The 21,806-nt window shown below is 39.4% G+C and overlaps 1 protein-coding gene across 1 annotated transcript in view; it reads right to left on the bottom strand.

The window, feature by feature from the left end:
- The window catches only part of HTR4 (5-hydroxytryptamine receptor 4), a gene marked incomplete at both ends in the record, with an annotated part of 133,790 nt that overhangs the window by 15,488 nt on the left and 96,496 nt on the right, over window positions 1–21,806 (bottom strand). The window contains 2 exons of the mRNA XM_079703275.1: window positions 5,072–5,640; window positions 9,250–9,403. Coding sequence (XP_079559401.1) covers window positions 5,072–5,640; window positions 9,250–9,403 — 723 coding nt within the window. The remainder of the gene's footprint in view (window positions 1–5,071; window positions 5,641–9,249; window positions 9,404–21,806) is intronic.

Genomic DNA, 21,806 nt, shown 5'->3' with positions numbered 1-21,806 from the left:
TCTGAGTGATCAAAGTCCTCTAAAAATGTCTTGCTAGAGCATATTTTATTTCACTGGCTACCCAACTGCTTGTTTAATAATAAAATGTCATGTAAGTCAAAGGGCTATGAGGATAGAGCCAAGCATGGGAAACTTACTATTCTAAACCACTGAGGCCAGACTAGCTCATTTTTAATTCAACCTGGAAAAGTACAATTCCATTCTCTCAAAAACATTTTAAGAGAAAAAAGTTCATAGTCTCATAGTGCTGCCATGAACTGGCTTTCCTCAATGTGAGTCTTGGGTTGTAGACTAAGTCCTCTATACTTTTTAGAGCCTCAGGGAAGATTAAAAAAAAACAGATAATTTTCAATTTTGAGCATGTGAATCCTTCATAAACCTGAAAATAATCATGAAGATATTTCATCAGCAAAAATGTACTGATCATTTGATTATATACTATTTTGCAGATACTGTGTGAGGGGCTATATGGTACATGGAGAAAAGAAAGCCATAGTTTCTACCCTCAAGGAATAATTGGCCTTATAGGAGTCAAATAAGGAACTCTATAATCAAAAGCAGCACAAATGCCATGAAAGAGAGTACTGTAAACAGGCCACTGCCATTCAGAAGAAGTAGAAAAGAACAAATGATCCAATTGAAAAAATGTGAAAAGGGTGATTTCTATAGTAGAGTTTAGTCTCTATCCTGAGGTGAGCTTGTATTAAATTGATTATTTCTTTGAATAGTCAACGTGTACCCAGGGACAGGACTCAATCTGAGATTACTAAGAATACAGCCATCTGATCTAACCTTAGTTCCTTTTTAGAAAAGAGATTGAAAAATGCCTGGATTTGAACAAGTTACTAATCTTCAAGGTTTGCAGACAAGATAGAGAAATATAAGCAGGATGGTAGAGTTGACGGATTGATAAATATTTCACCAAATTTATACAAAGAGTCAAGATAAACATGAGAAGTGGTAACCCTATTCCTAACTCTTAAGTGGGCTGGACAAAACTGAACTCTGGAATCAGAAAGACCTACGTCTGAATTCCAGCTTCATCATTTACTACTTGTGTGAGTTTGGGCCAGTTACTTACTCTCTCTAAACCTTGGTTTTCTCATCTTTAAAATGACGATAATTATAATACCAAATTCTTTGAGTGTTGTAAAAATTAAATGCAATGATGCATTCAGAGTTCTTAAATACAGTAACTGGCACAGTCTTTTCTGGAATTATGTTAGGAATCATAATCATTATTATTAATATGGAAGGAGGTCTCTGGTGGCCTGCCCAGTACTTTGTCAACAGATACCTTGGATGAGGAAATTGAAGGCACACTTATCAAGTTCCAAATTTTATATATGCAGCTATAAACTTGTTCAGGCATCATCTTACATTTCTGTGATTTATAGTTTGCTCCTATGGTTGAATTTTATATTTATTTCAATTTAACTCCATATTTCCAATACTGGCTGATTGGTTCTCCTTTCTAAAATCTTTAAGTCTGCCTTCTAACATGTTAGTTTCCTATCAGAACTACAAAAAAGTGTCTGGATTTAGTAACATGGTAGATGATAGCTCTACTTATGGAGATAGGGCAGACTCAGGAAATTTGCAGTTGGGGTATGAGATATAGAAGGATTCTGTTTTGGATGCATGAAATTTGATATTCCAAAGAAGCACATAACTGGGGTTGTCAAGGAAGCAAATTGGATCTTGTGGTCTGGAGTTTAGAGGGCAGCTATAACCTGGAGATATTAATAGGGTTGACAGCATGATAATTGTATTTAAAGCTATGGATGGTTAAATCACACCAAGTGAGAATGTAGTTTGAGGAGAGTATCAGGAACCAAGCCCCGAAGAACTCCAACATTGAGAGGCCAGATAGAGAAGGAAGAACCTGTTAAGGATTCTAAGAAAGAGTTCCTAGTGAGTTAGGAGGAAAACCAGACAAGTATGGTGTTTAGGAAAATTAATGTGGAAAATTTTTCAAGAAGGAAGTGAGCCAACTGTAAGAGGTCAAATAAGAATAGTTTTTTCAAAATTTGAAACTTCTATAAGACAAAAGTTAACCAAAGTTCAAAACCAAGCAGAAGATGGGAGGATGTATTTGAAAGTTATATAACAAAGGATTAATATTTGGAATATAATAAAGAGCATCCAGAAATTAATCAGAAAAATAGAACAATGTTGTCAGATAAAGTACCAAACATATGAAGGTGCAGTCAATAACTAATTTAAAAGAGGTTCAATCTATCAAATCATCTGGGAAATGCAAATTAAACGAAAGAGCATATTTTAAATTAGTATATTAATAAAAGATGCTTAGTATCCAGTGTTGGTGAGGGGAAGGAGTAGCAGATACTCTCACACCCTGCTGATGAAAATGCAAAGCACTATGGTGCTCTGGGAGGTCAATTTCATGGTAAGCATAACATTTTTAAATACACATACATGTCAATAGTGCAATTTCACTTTTGGTAGTTATCTGAGAGAAATAATGGCATATGCACAAAGAAATGTGTTCCAGGGCATTAAAAATAGTACAGTTTGTAACAGCAAAAGATTGGAGACACCTACATATCTACTAATGGGAAATAATTAAATAAAATTTAATATGTATTTTTAGTACAGAAGATTATGGAACAGTTAAATAGAATGAGTTAGATTTATATGTTCTAGGTGGGATGATCTCTAAAATACATTGTTAATGGATAAAAAGCAAGGTGCAGAAAAGTACACACAGAACGGCTCTATTTATGTAAAATGAAGGGAGAAAAACCTATGAATTTGCATGTTTTTATGAATGTTGTAAATGCACTGAAAAGATTACCAGACTAGTGGTTATTCTTGTCTCTGAGGCTAGGGGTAGGATTAGCAGGATAAAAGCTGATCTTACTTTCCATTGTTTTGGTTTTATATTTCATGAACTCATGTGAATTTGTTGATGTCCTACTTGTGGGACTTTTAAGAAAAACACACATTTTCCTTAGATTGTGTTAAGTTAAAACAGTTGATCTGGAGCATTAATTTTATGGTTTGTTAATTTGCCCATGAAGCAACATATTGGGTTATTTGTTATGTAGCAGGAAATAAAACAGGCAGGATTCCTGTCCTTGCAAGGCTTACACTCTAGTGGATTCAAGTTTCAAATAGTTTTCTCTTCTATGTATAGGCCACCCCCACTCTTAGAAGATTCCTCACCCCCAGAGAAAAACACCTCAGACCAACTTTCTGTACTTCTCATGACCTCAAGGAAGAAATAAATGTAAGGAATAAAGTGTGAAGAATATACACATAAGCCATCTCTAAACTGCCATCTCTGCTTAACAATCATGCTGCAGATTTCCAAAAGCAGCAGGGATAAAATAATATAGTATTAGTAAAATAGGTTTCTTGGGATGCCCTAGAAACCCTAAATTCTTTCTATGACTGTTTCTACGGGAAAAGGCACCAGTTCTAAACAACTGACTTAGTAAATGCACTGATGGAGCATACTCTGTAAGTAGTCGGCAGCCTGTACTCAGGCAACTGCTAAGCTTAAATAGCTAAAAACTCGCTGGCACCCGCACAGAAGTTCTTGTACACACACTTTACTGTTGGATCCTTTCTATGACACTGACAAAGGCACAATAATTAAGAAAGAATGACAGCCTAAAGGAGTATCCTTTGAGGCCTTTCCACCAGCTGGAATCTCAACATCATACTAGGCTTTAGCTACAAGCCTGCCCACACTGGTAGCAGAAAATTGAATTCATGCTTCTGAGCAGTCTTTGAGGCAACGCATTGATATTTCATAGCAATTCCTATTTTTTCCTTCTTTTCTTACACATGCAGATGAAAAGTCCCCAGTTTTCAGCTGCCAGAACAGCTAAATATTGTCATCATCAGAGAAATTAAATGCTTGTCTCAAAGAAGGAACTGCTCTTTGGAAATTCCTGTGCATCTCAGGGCAAAGGAAAAAACTGTCGTTGACAATTCATCTTTGCTACAGGATGAATGTATTTATCACACATAGCTTTCCACAGCTGAGAACAACTCTAAGCCAGGGTAGCAAGAAAATTCTCAGTTTGGAAAGAGGCATCATGCCTAGTCACTGAACTTCAAAGTTACTCCCACCTCCGTCAACCTATGTGACCTTGGGTAAACCACCTGACATTTCCACACTCTTTCATATTCCACTTCCTTCCTCATGCTGTTCTCTCTGTCTGGAATGCCTTCCTTGACATCTCCTCCAAGTCTCAAATTCTTATAAAATGCTGTTCTGTGACGTTTTCCCTGATTCCCTTAACCAGATCAGCTTCTTTCCTACTCATATCCCCACTCTACATTGTCCATACTTCCAATGTATCATATCACATAGCATTACTATTGCATAGTTATCATTCTATTTATTTTAGTTTAGTTTATCATGCTATTTTATGGCCATCTTAGGGTATCAGGTTATATGATACTATTCACATTAGTAGTATTATGAGCACTTACTATGTATCAGGCCCTATATGAATACATTATCCCTGTCATAAAAGCCCTATAAGATGGGTATCATTATTATTACCATTTTTTACAGTTGAAGAAAATAAAAATCAAAAGGGATTATACAAATGATTAGCAGTGGTACTGAGAGTCAAAATAAAGACTATTTTACCATGCTTTTAATCACTACCCTAAAATACTACCTATAAGTAGGAGTAGATACTATTTACTAAGTTCTTACTATGTGTCAGACTCTGTACTATGTGCTCTACATATATTAGCTAATTTGACCCTCCAAAAAGCCTGTGATGTAGAAATCATGATTATGATTTTCATTTTTTTAAGGAATTTAAGGTTCAGAATGTTTAAATGACTTCCCCAAATCAAAGAACTATGGACACTGGATTTGAATGTAGGTCATTCACCCCCAGTGCCTGAGCCCTTACCCACCACTCTATTCCATTAACGGATGGTAGAATTTTTTTTTTTTAACCTTTGAAAGTACTGCACAAGTTTTCAAGAATAATCTATCTGGAAACAGAAAACTGGAAAGTTACCTCTTCTGAGGGCCTGCAAATGAGCAAAATCTAACAAGCCCTGAAGCACTCACCTTAGCACATGTGTGGATCCATTAATGGTTGTGGTTGAACAGGGGACAGTCTGGCCCAGAATGGAAGGTCTTCGGTAGCGTTCATTGTCACAGCAGAGGATGATGAGGAAGGCATGTCTAAAAGATTTATTCAAGAAGGCGTAGAGAAAGGGGTTCAACCCAGAATTGATGTAGCCAAGCCAGAGGAAAGCGGTCCACACCTGCCCAGGGACAGTGTAGTCTACGAATGGATCCACAATATTGGTGACAAAGAATGGAGCCCAGCAGAGGCAGAAGCAACCCATGATGATGCACAGGGTCTTGGCTGCTTTGGTCTCTGTCCTCATGCGATGAGTGCTATGTTGGTCTGCTGGCTGGGGCCTGCCCTCTGAGGGGGCTCCTGCCCGTTGTAACATCTGGATCTGGTGGGCATGCCCCTTAGCTGTGACATAGATGCGATAATAGGCCAGCACCATGAGGAGAAATGGGATGTAGAATGCCACCACAGAGCAGGTGATGGCATAGGGCTTGTTGACCATGAAGATGCAGTACGTAGAGTTAGAGTTCTTGTTGAACTTCCTTTTTTCTATCTGAGAGTTAGAGAGAGGAAATGAGGAAGGAAGGGAGAAAGGGAAGGAAAAAGTGAACAGGAAGAAGCAGGAGGGGAATGAGAAAAATTGTAAGAAAAGGAAAAGGATAAAAAAGAAGAGAAAAGGAGGGTTTGGAAGGTAGAAAGAAGGGGAGAAGAATAGTGAAGGAAAGGGAGGGATGAATAAAAGAAAAAGGTGAAGGGAAAGGAAATAAAAAAGAAGGTTTATCAGCAAAGCTTTTCTTTTTCTTCTAATAAGCCTATAGCACATAGAACCATGATGGCAGAAAAGGAATATACTTTTGGCTGCTTTGGGTATTCTTATATCTCAGTATTTCCCATATAAAATTTAGAATCAGCTTATCAATTTCCATAAAAATCTTTTAGAATTTTGATTAGAGTTAGAATAGAATGACTGAGGAAAAATAACATTTTTTCAATGTTAAGTCTTCCAATTCACAAACATGATAATTCTTTCCCTTTACCTAAGTCTTTTAGAATTTCAGTAATATTTTACATTTTTGTGTAAATGTCTTACATATCTTTTGTTAGATTAATCCTAAGTATTTCTATTTTTATTCTATTGCAAATAGTACTACATTAAAATTCTCATTCCTAATTGTCTGTTGCTAATACACAGAACTCTGAAAATTTTTTGTATATGGGCTATGTATCCAGGAACTTTGTTAAATTAGTAACTAATATTTCATCTTTAGATTCTTCTGAATTTTTTCCATGAATACTCATGTGATCTGCAAATAATGGCAATTTCACTTCTTCCTTTCCAGTCTTAATACCATTTTCCTTGCATATTGAACTTGATAAGACCAACAGTACAATACTGAATAAAAGGGGTAATAGTGGACACCATTGTTACAGTCGCAGTTTCAGGAGAGGAGCTTTCAATATTTTACTATTAAGTATGACACTTGCTGTAAGTTTTTTGTCAATGCACTCTATTTGAGAAAATTCCCTTCTATTCTTAGTTTGATGAACTTATATATTCACCAAATGTAAAACAGATAGTGGGAAGCAGTTGCATAGCACAGGGAGATCAGCTCAGTGCTTTGTGACCACCTAGAGGGGTGGGATAGGGAGGGTGGGAGGGAGATGCAAGAGGGAGGAGATATGGGGATGTATGTATATGTATAGCTGATTCACTTTGGTATAAAGCAGAGACTAACACACCATTGTAAAGCAATTATACTCCAATAAAGATGTTAAAAAAAAGAATAAATAAAATTTCTGTGTATACTTACACATTCATCATCATGAAAAAAATTATGATTGTATATTGAATTTTGTCAATGCATTTTTGGCAGTAATGAGATGATCATGTGCGTTTTCCCTTCTTTCTTTTATTCACACAGTGAACTACACTGATTGTGTTAAATTCCTGGCATAAACCTCATTTGTATTGGATACTGTGACATACTAGATCCCTCTTAAGAATTGAAAGACTTTTTTTTCCATCTATAAACTTTGCCTGCTGACAGGTCTTAGTTACCAGCCTTCTCTAGAAATAGTCCTTGGCTGAAGAGAGCTGTGTAACCCAATGACTCTTCCCTTCCTGAGGTCAGCATGCATGCAGTGTGAATATACACATGAATAGAGATATGTATCATATATATTTTGATACATAACACACTATTTCATTCATTGTGTACACATTTAGTATCTTGTCCTATAGTATTGATATATTGTAAGGTTATAGTATATCCTCCTATTGAATTGACATTTTTAATCATTACAAAATCTCTTTTTATCTAAGTATTACTTGCCTTAAGTCACAGGAATCTAACTCTATATTTCACCTAGGAACAAAGATTCATGATTTGCTAATTCAGTATTCGCAGCAACTTTATAGACCCTAATTACCATGAATAACAAGGATCAACTGTACATGTGTTATGAACATCTGGGTTATGCTAGTTTCTCTCTAGGCAGATTCAATGTGCAAATGAGTAAAAAGATATGAAATGCAATTATAATACCATGGAGCAAATACTAGGCATGTTAATAGTAAGCAGATGCCCCATTCAGTTACATGAAGTAAACAGGGGATGCTTCTATCTCACTCTCACAAATGAACAAAATTCCCTAGGTTATTCCCCTTGAAAATTCTACGTCAGAAGGTAAGAGTGCTGTACCCTTGTTACAAGCTTTGATTCACAGAAGATTATGCTTCCAAAGGCTTCTCCATTAGGGATTAAGTTTAGCACAAACGTAAGAACATAGACTCCGGAGTCCAGTAAGCCTGGGCTTACATATAGTCACCACCACTCCCTACCAATGTGACTTAACCTCTCTGACCCTCAGTTTCCTGAGGACAATGACAGGATTTACATATACCATTACTGTGAGGCCTGAGCGAGATAATAATGATTAAATTAACATGGGGCTAGGCGCACAGTAAGTGTTCAACATTTGTTGGCCATTATAATTATTATTCTACTGGTTATTGGAAATTTGAATTTCATTTCCCCCAAGAATGATAAAAATGAAAGTTTGAAAGAAGAGGGATAGGATTTAAGAAAATATCCATACAGTCTCCCTTGTACGGATCCCCTTTCACTTCTCCACTCCTCTGTGCCCAGCATTTCTTTCAGAAGCCCAAGGAACTCTCGTTCTGACATACCACATGCAAATCCTGGCCCAGCCTTGGTTTGGATATCCTTTCCTGGACAAAGAATAAGGCAAGATTAGGGGCTAGGAATGGGATGGAGAGAGGAAGGGGCAGCTCCTACACTGACTGGTCCTCTTGGGCCAGAGCTCACTCTCAATCTCTCCTCCCCATTCCCCTCCCTACCACAACACGGTCCTGGGATCCATTTTAAAGTGATTGCCTGACAACTTCCTTAGGGAATATATATACCTGCTAATGGATCCAGACCAGAGCTTTTGATCTTCATTACAAGTTTGATATTAAAAACATAGTATGTCAGAGCTGGAAACTCTTCATGAGCATCTAGATAGGGCTTGGCAGATGCCTGGCACCTGTGCCATGTGCTGTTCTCCTGCACCACTGGAAGACACTGTTCCCACTGAGGACCCATGAATTTTCTCATCACAGCCCTTCAGGAAGTGGGTCAGGGACGGAGCTGAGCTCAGGGTCCAGTTCTCTTGACTCCTGGCCCATACATTCTCCAGAAGCCCCACCTCCGTGACAGGTTTTCTCTGGGTCACTGTAAGCCTCATAGGGTCTCAGCATGAAATGAGATGAAGGTCTCTTGGGGCACATCACTTCCCTCAGGCTCTGGAGTATGTCTGCTAAGCTTTGAACACCTGTTTTGCTATTCAGTAGCTGTGTGATACTGGGCATGTTACTTCACTTTTTTGACCCTGAGTTTTCTCATCTGTGAAATGGGGGAAAAGTATTGTAATTTTCCCAAAGGGATGCTGTCAGGATTATATGTACTTAGTGTACTTTCTGGCATACAGTAAGCTTTTGAAAATGTTAGCTTGCTTTTTTTGTTTGTTATTGTTGTTACTCAGACCGCTATCAGGATCTTTCTTAGAATAGCCACCTAACCTGACATTGTTTGTTTATTTAGAATCCCAAGCAAAGTTAGTCAGACAGTAAACCAGTGGGGTCTGCACGAGTACTTACCAAATCAATTATGCCAATGTTATTCCAGCCTTGCATTATAGGGAGAAAAGAGATAAACATGGGGATGACCCAGCAGCCTCCCAGCATTAATGCGATGTGCAGAGGGGTCATCTTGTTCCTATAGACCAAAGGCTGGCAGCAGATGGCATAATACCTGGAGAGGGGATGAGGGGGTGCCAAGGGAAAGGATGGATGAGGGGGAGAAGGAGGGAGCATAATTGATAGAGAAGATGGGAGAAGGATGGGGGAGAAGGGCGATAAGCAGAGGAGATATTGGGAAAGAGGAAAATTAGAGGGGGAGGTAGGGAATAAAAATAAGGAAGAAGAGAAAATAATGGGGGGAAATGGGGTGAGTGGGTAGTAGAGGAAGGGAAGGAGAAGGAGAGAGAAGTGGGAAAAGAACAGAGGAAAGAAAAAAGCAATGGTACAATAAAATGTTATATTGGTCAAAGAGTTTCTGCTATTATAAATATAAACTTTAGATCATACATATGAGAACCAGGCGTTGGTCCCATATCCCTCTTCTTCTCCCAATATCTGAGAAGCTCAACATATACCTGAGGGTCTGCTCAGTCTCAGGCATGGATCCAGCACTACTCTCATGCCTGGGCATTTTAAGAGCTTCTGTCCAGCTCTCTGGGCCTCAGTGTCTAGACATATGCAGTCCTCTTTGATAACAACTTGAGGTGACCCAGGGATGGCCCTATATCTGAGCTCTAAGAACAGTGCCTCAAACTTGTCCCCATCCTCTTGATAACCTACCTATACTGAGGTGATGCTCTAAGTCAGTGTTCTTTAAATTGTGGTCCAAAGATTCCACCCTTCTCCCCTGCATCAGACTCACCTGAGGAGACCTACTTAAAATGCAGATTCCAAGGATCTCCTGAATTAGAGCCTGTTAGGGAGGAATCTGGAGTTTGCATTTTGACAAGTGGAAGTCACTACTGCTGTTTGCTAGGTATGTCCAGTTCCCCCTTTTGGGCACATGCACTTCCTGACCTCCTTGTGGTTGAGTGGGGCTGAGTGACTTGGCCTATGAGTCATGAACAGAATTGACATGTGTTACTTCTGGGCTGAACCATTTAACTGTTTCTCTGATGCCAAGAATGTCAAGTTCCAAATGTTTCCTGCTCCATCATTTCCTACCTACTGGTAGAGACCATCTCATCCCCGTTTATCAGGGTCTGATCTTCTCATGGGACTCTCTGCTCACGCTTTCCTGAGCCCAGATTCTGCCTACTGTACTAACTTTCTTCTTATCTCCAGAGAGAGGTGCAACTTGCCAAACTCAATGATCTGGTCTCTAACTCCCAGACTGCTCCTTGTATGTTGTTCCAGTCATGGAAATCACTACTTCCATGACCAGGAAGTTCACTGAACTGGCAACAGGCAAAATACCATGGTAGTTCTATCAGCCATTTGTCTTTGGAAGAGTCAAAGAAAAAATGCAAAGAGACAGCCTGGAGGCTAAGTCTATTCTTTAAGATTTTTCACCATTTAATGATGAGTCACTCCCTTATACCCCTCATTTTATGCAGTTCACTTTGTTAATTTTTACAACCTCTTCCTTTCTTTTTTATTAATTCAAAGCATAACTAATAGAACAATGGCTATATTCTTTGAAAAGGTGCTGGTAGCATGAGTTGGGAGAGCGGGTGCAATGAGAAGGAGAGCCTAGTGTGAAAGCATGAGAAGAGAGTGCCTCAGGCGCTGCAAGGGGAGTATACCCTTCCCTACAGGGCATCAAAGAGTAGCTAACCACACTGTACCAGGGAGCTGCCTGTGGCCAGCAAGACAGTGGGGTATCCTGATCTGGACCAGAGTATAGAACAACAGACCAAATAATGGGAGAGGGAATTACTCAGGAACTAACTTTCTCCATCCGTAAAACTGACACAGTAGCCAAATCTAACTAAACGTAACTCAGTAACGGAAAGAAACACGATTAGCTGGAATTCTCTCCACACTCATCACTTATATAAGAAAGGCAAATTATATCACAGTGGCAAGTTTTTCTGAATGGCTGTATTAACAATCATCAGAGGTTTACTAACATAGAGCTGATGAATTTGGAGTACATAAAAATATACTTATGTTTTCAAATTTTGCTCCCTTCCTTATTTCCTGCTAGAGGGCCTAGATTAGATATTGGTTTTGTACATTTACCATTTTTCCTCCTTTTTCTTGGTAAGAGCATCCCAAATCCTTTGGGAATTCTCTTCTCTGTTGCTGTCATGTAGCTGGGAGAATAAATGATGGGACTGACTTTTCCAGCCAGGGAGTGACTCAATCAGACTTTTTCCTGGGACTCTGAATGTCATGCAGAGTGATGCAAAAATGGCAAAGTCAGAGAAGGTTCCTCTGTTCCCACAGCAGCTTCCTGGTGGGGCTGAGAGTAGCTCCTGCTCCTTGGATCTTTGGGCAGTCATGCTCTTGCCCCTTTGGGTCCTCATTCTTTAGCTCTTCCTTCAATTAAATAAGTCACCTCGTATTTTCCCACAAAATTCCCTTTTTGCTTTAAGTTGATCTTATGTGTTGAAGTGTGTCCCCCTCTCCCAAAAGATATGTTGAAATCCAAACCCTCAGTGCCTTGGAATACGGCCTTATTTGGAGATAGGCTCTTTAGAGAGGTAATAAAATTAAAATGAGGCCATTAGGGTGGGCCTTAATCCAACATGACTGAAATCCTTTCAAAAAGGGAAAGTTAGACCCAGACAGACATGCTCAGTGAGAAGATGGCAATGTGAAGACAGAGGACTGACATGATGCTTCTACAAGCCAAAGAACACCAAAGATTGCCAGCAAAACAACGGAAGCTAGAAGAGACAAGGAAGAATCTTTTCCCTACAGGTTCAGAGGGAGCAGCGCCCTGCTAACACCTTGATTTCAGACGTCTAGCCTCTAGAACTGTAAGACAATAAATATCCTGTTGTTCCAGACCACCCAGTTTATGGTACTTTGTTATGACAACCCTAGCAAAAGCTAACAAAGTTGGCTAAAGGCAGCCTCTGTTACTTGCAACCAAAGTACCTTGCCTCAATAAAAATGGTTTTGAATGCCAGATACGTCCTTCATAGATGCTTTGTTCTAAGTAAGAATAGCTTTGTTTTTATTCAATATACCTCCAGATCATAGCTCAAATTATAGAATCCCTTCAGCTACCAACCCAAAGAAGGCAATCAAGGGATAAGTGAAAAATACTGGGTTGGCCAAAAAGTTAGTTTGGGTTTTTCCATAACATCTTACAGAAAAACCCAAAGGAACTTTTTGGCTAACCCAATAGATGTCCCCCCTACCTTTGCTGTATAATTTATAATTTTTGAGGTTTGGAACAGATGTCAAGATACTGGGTAAAGATAAGACTTCAGGGCCTCCCTGGTGGCGCAGTGGTTGAGAGTCCGCCTGCCGATGCAGGGGATACGGGTTCGTGCCCCGGTCTGGGAGGATCCCATATGCCGCGGAGCGGCTGGGCCCGTGAGCCATGGCTGCTGAGCCTGCGCATCCGGAGCCTGTGCTCCGCAACGGGAGAGGCCACAACAGTGAGAGGCCCGCATACCACAAAAAAAAAAAAAAAAAAAAAAAAAAAAAAAAAGATAAGACTTCAGGAATTTGGGTTGGATCTCCATTGTCATATAAATCTAAAAATTCAAAAAGACAAAGCCAAATTAAACACCTTGCAGGACAAAAGTTATGTTTGAGGAAGCAAGATGTTCTTCTGACTTCCATAAATAGGTATGGATGTTTAGAGGATTATGTTGGGAAGACAATAGAATTTACAGAAGAGGACTTTGAATACATGGTTATATTGGTGCTCATAACATTTTTATGAAAGCCTTTCTTCCTAAGTCTAACTTGGCCAGGGTGACTGTCTGATTCCCATGGCATGATGAATACCCTGTCAACAGTAAGAACTCCCCAAGTTCTGCTGTCCAAATGTTCTATGCTTTAATTTGCATTACCCTAGGCTATTAGGAGCTGCTGCTACAAAGAAATAAATAATGGTGACGGCTTTCCTTTTGAAATTCAACTTCAAGGGGGATCCTGTGGATGTAGTACACATGCTACCAATCTCTTATGCATTTACATACACAGTCTGTGCCCTGGACAATGAGTGTTTGCAATAAAGTTGCTTGGACAGCTCATTTCTCAGGGGGCTAAGGTGGGACACAGCCATGGTTTCTTGCACAGAGAGCTGTAGAAAGTTACTCTTGCATGATGTGAGGTGGCTGGGCAAGCCTGGGAAAAATCCTTCATTCCCTACTTTAAAAATTAGCAATAAGTAAAAGGAAAAAAGAATTTCATTTTCTTCAAATTATACTGATTGAGTTGTGAATAACAGTAAGGATGAATAAGAAAAATACCAAATTGTGTCTATGTATGTGTTTTACTTAAATCTTCTCCTCTACATCTTCAATCTGGTGCTATATCTTACAGTAAAAATAATATGATTTTTAAGTGGCACGGAGTAGAGAATATAAGGTTTTTATCTGGAGCTCAAATTAGAGCCCTCGATTTTATGGGCCCAAGATTCTTACCAAGGCCTTGGCATCCTTGAGACAGCTACCATAAATAAGCCACCTCATATTCTTCTAATTTCTTTCCTCATATCTTTCCAATCTTTGCTTTCTAGCAAAGGATCTGAAAAATAAACATCCTCTTGAAGGCTGCATTCAAGAGTGTAAATTAAGTATGTGAAAACAAACATCACTCAATAAAATGATTAATAAAAATTGAGTTCGAGGGCTTCCCTGGTGGCGCAGTGGTTGAGAGTCCGCCTGCCCATGCAGGGGACACGGGTTCGTGCCCCGGTCCGGGAAGATCCCACATGCCGCGGAGCAGCTAGGCCCGTGAGCCATGGCCGCTGAGCCTGTGCTCCACAACGGGAGAGGCCACAACAGTGAGAGGCCTGCGTACCACAAAAAAAAAAAAAAAAAATTGAGTTCTAATGTTAACTGACCCTTAAAATTCTAACTTTTGTCTACAGATCAAGGACGAGATAGAAATCAGAAAACTTGATCTTTATCTATCATGGTTGCTTTTTAATACTTATATTTGGATTATATTACCAGTGCTAATAACAAATGTATTTGTCCTATTATGAACTGCCTCCCAAACACATGTACAACACAAATAGACAGAAGTAGATAGTTAAATTTGCAAGTTATTTGGAGTTTAGGCAAAGCACACTTGCTGAGTTAATAATAAGAGTTACTTTTCATTTACTTACCAAGAGGTCTACCTGTATTATCTCATTTGGTCCTCACAACTACTTTTGAAATAGGAACTATAAATGCACCCCTTTCACAGATGAGGAAACAGAAACACAGAAGTGTTGAGATTTGTCCAAGGTCCTACTGGTGGTAAGAACCAAGCTGGGATCTGCCCAGGCAGCCTGACACAAGGGTCAGAAGGTTAATTTCACTACTATCACTTCACTCTGCCACCTTCCCAAAATCCCCAAGGGATTATTCTAATTCTTTACAAGCCACTTTGGAAACATAAAAACACTGAATCTCAAAACTTGAAGGATCCTCAAAATCCTGAAATCCCCAAGTCCCCTCTAAAATGAGGTATATCCAAGCCTGCATGAATGCACTAAGGACTGGGAATTCACCAAGTCCTACAACAGTACATTTTCTAAACTCAAGGCTCTCCTGAAGTTAAAAAGGTCTCCTCCAAAATTGATTTTCTGTAACTTCCAGTTTTACCCTCTGTCTCAATTTAAAAGTTCTATCTCTAATTCTTCTTCTGCACAGTAGTCCTACAGATATCTGGAGAGAGCTTCTACATTCCTCTTAAGTTTTATTTTCTGCAGGTAAAAATATTCCCAGTTGTATTCAACCAGGGTTGATTCTGCATGCCAAAGGATATTTGGTAATGTATGGAGACATATTTTGTTGCCATAACTGGAAAGGGTGATGCTACTGGCAACCAGTGGGTAGAGATCAGGAATGTTGCCAAATGTCTTACAAGGCACAAGACAGCCCCCTACAACAAAGAATCATCTGGTCTACAAGGACAGTAGTGCAACATTTGAGAAACTTCGGTTTAGAGGAGGCGATTTTCACCAACAGCAGGGGCTCTGTGTCCTCTGTATGTTACAGTGTGCCATTCTCTCTTAAGAGTGGGAGCCACAAGGAGAGCATAATACTCTGGTGTATCCTATACAGACCAGAAAAGACAAGAACATCACCTTCTACCCTGCCCGCCATAACTTAATACAACCTGTGGGACACCCAGCAGTACAAGACACCTGCACCTTCTCAGAGCTATGATCTAGGACAGGAGGTGAGAAAAGTCTACCCCTAACTGATTTATAAGTTCCAGAGATATTTGCCTGTTCACAATTGTATCCTCAATGTCTACTACAATGCTAGACATAGAGTTATGCTCACAAAAGGGCTGAATAAATAGTAAACCCTTAATAACTACCAATTAAAATAAATTACATTAAAATGTGGAACCAGGTTTTTGGGATGTGAAAGGTCGTATCTAGTAGAGGGATGGGGAAAGCCTGTCTCCAGTAAGTGTCTTTTAAGTTGGATTTTAGAGACTGTGCAAGGACAGTGGAGGAGAAAGTATAATCCAGTTGCTATAAAGAGCATGGACAAAGACCCGGACACAGAAATTGTATATATACAAATATATATCCATCTATAAATATACATGCATGTATCCACATACCCATATAAATATAACAGAGTACAAGTTAGCTGGATGGTAGAGTGTTTATATGGAAGTAGAAGAAGTAAGCCTAGAAAACTGGCTGAAGGGCAGATTTCAGAGCAATGGTTCTCCAACACAGTGTGCTTCAGAATCACCTAGAGAGCTTGTTGAAACACCGATTGTAAGTAGATCTTGAATGGGGCCCAAGAATTTGCATTTCTGATACATTCTCAAGTGATGTTGCTGCTGGTGGTTTGGGGATCACACTTTGAGAACTACTGTCTTAGAGGTTTTTGAGTGCTATACTCGGAGGAATCACCAAAAGTTTTTTTTGAACTGGAAAATGTCCATCACAATCAACACTGCTCTACCAAAGGAGCTGAATTACAACAAACTCAAGAGACAGAGTGGTTGGTTCACAGGCTAGGTGGATAGTATTCATCAGAAAAAACAATTCTGTCTCATCTCAGGACTAATCTATTAGGTCTGTTCTCTAGACTTCCATTGGACAATTGGCATTCTTTTTTAACTAGAAAACTTTTACACAGTGGTTAAGTAAATGTTCAAATGACAAGTGAGGTTCCAGATGGTCAGGATTAACTTAAATGTAGCAAGGATATTTACAAAGTAATATCTTATGCAAAACATTTCTAAGTATTGCTCACAGAACTCCATTAAAACCCGCTTTGGTAGACCAGTCATCAGCTTCCCCAACCACAGCCATGTGTAAATGTGTGATCAAATTGCTTTTAAATGTCTCTGGGGACACAATTTACTTTAACAACTCTTAGAAGGCAGTCATGTATTTTAAGTTCCATGCTAATCTCTTCCCCACTCCTCCTGCAATTAAGGAAAATTCTTCCTTCTCACTTCCTGCCCTCCCAAACCCAGTGAAGGCAGAAGGAGCAAACAGAACACCTGGAACCCTAGACTCTCAGAATCAGAGGAGATTTTAGCAGTCATTTTACGTTTTTGCATCTGGGTACCAACTCTGTGGTCTTAGGATCAGTTACTTAACCTCTCCAAGATTCAGTTTCCTCATCTCTAAAGTGGAGATCATTATGTCCAGCTCATTGACTGGCTGTGGGAATTGATGAAATAGTATGTTTAAAACTTAGGAAGTTCCTGGCACATAAAGCTTAATAAAGAGCAGTTACTATTTTTATTCTCAGCCCCTCTGATCTTATATGTATACATATACTTACTTCATGCATGTTACTGTAAACAAAATTAAATACATTTTGGAACCAGGGACTCTAAATTATTTAACAAATAAAACAGAAGCCACTGGGTTCAACATCTCTCTTAGTAGTTGATTCTAAGAAACAAAAGGTCAATGAGTTGGTCCCTAAAGGTGAATGGAAACGATGAGACCATACTGGCTACAATCAATGGGGTTGATTAGATGTAGTATCCTCTCATAGACTTAATCCAGGCCCAGCTCTTCTAACTGAGATGGCTGAAGACAGCATCTTGGGTGATCACTGAGCCCAAATTTCCAATCAAGATCAGCTAAAGACCCCTCCCACCCCCCAGGCCAGAGTGAGCCAGAGCCCCCTAATCAGCTGCTACTTTAACCCCATCCTGTCTGGGTGGGGAACAGACGCCCTCAGGTGACCTAGATGCAGAGGCAGGGCCAAATCCAAAGCTGAAACCCAGGAGCTGTGCGAACAAAGAAGAGAAAGGGAAATCTCTCCCAGAAGGCTCAGGAGCAGTGGATTAAATCTCCACAATCAACTTGATGTACGCTGCATCTCTAGAATACCTGAACAGACAACAAATCATCCCAAAATTGAGTCGGTGCACTTTGGGAGCAACTGTAGACTTTGGGTTTGCTTTCTGCATCTAATTTGTTTCTGATTTTATGTTTATCTTAGTTTAGTATTTAGAGCTTATTATCATTGGTAGATTTGTTTACTGATTTGGTTGCTCTCTTCCTTTTATATATATATTTTTTTTTTCCTTTTTCTCTTTTTGTGAGTGTGTATGTGTATGCTTCTTTTTTTTTTTTTTTTTTGTGGTACGCGGGCCTCTCACTGTTGTGGCCTCTCCTGTTGTGGAGCACAGGCTCCGGACGCGCAGGCTCAGTGGCCACGGCTCACGGGCCAAGCCGCTCCATTGCATGTGGGATCTTCCCGGACTGGGGCACGAACCCGTGTCCCCTGCATCAGCAGGTGGACTCTCAACCACTGCGCCACCAGGGAAGCCCTGTGTATGCTTCTTTGTGTGATTTTTCTCACTACAGCTTTGCTTTTACCACTTATCCTGGGGTTCTGTCTGTCCTTTTTTTTTTTTTTAAGTATAGTTTTAGCACTCGCTATCATTGGTAGATTTGTTTATTGGTTTGGCTGCTCTCTTCTTTCTTACTTTCTTTTTATTACTCTTTTATTTTTTTTATTTTTAATAATATTTTTTTATTTTAATAACATTATTTTATTTATTTATTTATTTATTTTTCTTTCATTCTCTTTTTTTCTCTCTTTTCTTATGAGCCATGTGGCTGACAGGGCCTTGGCGCTCCGGCCAGGTGTCAGGCCCGAGCCTCTGAGGTGGGAGAGCCGAGTTCAGGACATTAGTCCACCAGAGACTTCCCGGTCCCATGTAATATCAAATGGCGAGAGTTCTCCCAGAGCTCTCCATCTAAATGCTAAGACCCAGCTCCACTCAATGGCCAGCAAGCTGCAGTGCTGGACACCCCATGCAAAACAACTACAAGACAGGAACAAAACCCGACCCGTTTGCAGAGAGACTGCCTAAAATCATAGTAAGTTCACAGACACCCCAAAATACACCACTGATGTGGTCCTCCCCATAAGAAAGACAAGATCCAGCCTCATCCATCAGAACACAGGCACTAGTCCCTCCCACCAGGAAGCCTACACAACCCACTGAACCTACTTTACCCACTGGGGGCAGACACCAAAAACAACAGGAACTACGAACCTGCAGCCTGTGAAACGGAGACCCCAAATGCAATAAATTAAGCAAAATGAGAAGACAGAGAAATACACGGTAGCTGAAGAAGCACGGTAAAAACCAACCAGACCAAACAAATGAAGAGGAAATAGGCAGTCTACCTGAAAAAGAATTCAGAGTAATGATAGTAAAGATATCCAAAATCTTGGAAATAGAATGGAGAAAATACAAGAAATGTTTAACAAGGACCTAGAAGAACTAAAGAGCAAACAAACAATGATGAACAAAACAATAAATGAAATTAAAAATTCTCTAGAAGGAATCAATAGCGGAATAACTGAGACAGAAGAACGGATAAGTGACCTGGAAGATAAAACAGTGGAAATAACTACCGCAGAGCAGAATAAAGAAAAAAGAATGAAAAGGATTCAGGACAGTCTCAGAGACTTCTGAGACAACATTAAATGCACCAACATTTGAATTATAGGGGTCCCAGAAGAAGAAGAGAAAAAGAAAGGGACTGAGAAAATATTTGAAGAGATTATAGTTGAAAACTTCCCTAATATGGGAAAGGAAACAGTCAATCAAGTCCAGGAAGCACAGAGAGTCCCATACAGGATAAATCCAAGGAGAAACAAGCCAAGACACATATTAATCAAACTATCAAAAATTAAATACAAAGAAAACATATTAAAAGCAGCAAGGGGAAAACAACAAATAACATACAAGTGAATCCCCATAAGGTTAACAGCTGATCTTTCAGCAGAAACTCTGCAAGCCAGAAGGGAGTGGCAGGACATATTTAAAGTGATGAAAGGGAAAAGTCTTCAACCAAGTTTATTCTACCTAGCAAGGGTCTCCTTCAGATATGATGGAGAAATTAGAACCTTTACAGACAAGCAAAAGCTAAGAGAATTCAGCACCACCAAACCAGGTTTACAACAAATGGTAATGGAACTTCTCTAGGCAAGAAACACAACAGAAGGAAAAGACCTACAATAACAAACCCAAAGCAATTAAGAAAATGGGAATAGGAACATACATATTGATAACTACCTTAAATATAAATGGATTAAAGGCTCCAACCAAATGATATATACTGGCTGAATGGATACAAACACAAGACCCATATATATACTGTCTACAAGAGACCCACCTCAGACCTAGGGACACATACAGACTGAAAGTGAAGGGGATGGAAAAAGATATTCCACGCAAATGGAAATCAAAAGAAAGCTGGAGTAGCAATTCTCATATCACACAAAATATACTTTAAAATAAAGACTATTACAAGAGACAAAGAAGGACACTACACAATGATCAAGGGATCAATCCAAGAGAAAGAAGATATAACAACTGTAAACATTTATGCACCCAACATAGGAGCACCTCAATACATAAGGCAAATGCTAACAGCCATAAAAGGGGAAATCGACAGTAACACAATCATAGTAGATGACTTTAACACCCCACTTTCACCAATGGATAGACCATCCAAAATAAAAATAAATAAGGAAACACAAGCTTTAAATGATACATTAAACAAGATGGACTTGATATTTACAGGACATTCTGTCCCAAAACAACAGAATACACTTTCTTCTCAAGTGCTCATGGAACATTCTCCAGGATAGATCATATCTTGGGTCACAGATCAAGCCTTGGTAAATTTAAGAAACTTGAAATCATATCAACTATCTTTTCTGACCACAATGCTATGAGACTAGATATCAATTACAGGAAAAAAATCTGTACAAAATATAAACATGTGGAGGCTAAATAATACACTAATAAATAACCAAGAGAACACTGAAGAAATCAAAGAGGAAATAAAAAATACCTAGAAACGAATGACAATGAAAACCCGATGACCCAAAACCTATGGAATGCAGCAAAAGCAATTCCATTGTATTGTTTATAGCAATACGATCCTACCTCAAGAATCAAGAAACATCTCAAATAAACAACCTAACCTTACACCTAAAGCAATTAGAGAAAGAAGAACAAAAAAACCCCAAAGATAGCAGAAGGAAAGAAACCATAAAGATCAGATCAGAAACAAATTTAAAAGAAATGAAGGGGCCTCCCTGGTGGCGCAGTGGTTGAGAGTCCGCCTGCCGATGCAGGGGATACGGGTTCGTGCCCCGGTCTGGGAGGATCCCATATGCCGCGGAGCGGCTGGGCCCGTGAGCCATGGCTGCTGAGCCTGCGCATCCGGAGCCTGTGCTCCGCAACGGGAGAGGCCACAACAGTGAGAGGCCCGCATACCACAAAAAAAAAAAAAAAAAAAAAAAAAAAAAAAAAAAAAAAAAATTTAAAAAAAAAAAAATTAAAAGAAATGAAGGAAACGATAGCAACGATCAATAAAACTAAAAGCTGGTTCTTTGAGAAGATAAACAAAATTGATAAACCATTAGCCAGACCATCAAGAAAAAAAGGGAGAAGACTCAAATCAATTCAATTAGAAATGAAAAAGGAGAAGTAACAACTGACACTGCAGAAATACAAAGGATCATGAGAGATTATTACAAGCAACCATATGTCAATAAAATGGACAACCTGGAAGAAATGGACAAATTCTTAGAAAAGCACAACCTTCCAAGACTGAACCAGGAAGAAATAGAAAATATAAACAGACCAATCACAAGCACTGAAATTGAAACTCTGATTAAAAATCTTCCAACAAACAAAAGCCCAGGACCAGATGGCTTCCCAGGCAAATTCTATCAAACATTTAGAGAAGAGCTAACACCTATCCTTCTCAAGCTCTTCCAAAATATAGCAGAGGGAGGAACACTCCCAAACTCATTCTACGAGGCCACCATCACCCTGATACCAAAACCAGACAAAGATGTCACACAAAAAAGAAAACTATATGCCAATAGCACTGATGAACATAGATGCAAAAATCCTCATCAGAATACTAGCAAACATAATCCAACAGCACATTAAAAGGATCATACACCATGATCAAG

Source organism: Hyperoodon ampullatus, assembly GCF_949752795.1.
Source record: "Hyperoodon ampullatus genome assembly, chromosome: 4".
NCBI classification, from domain to species: Eukaryota; Metazoa; Chordata; class Mammalia; order Artiodactyla; family Ziphiidae; genus Hyperoodon; species Hyperoodon ampullatus.
Note: the sequence above shows the minus strand (reverse complement) of the source record. Positions and strands in the feature narration are given on the sequence as shown.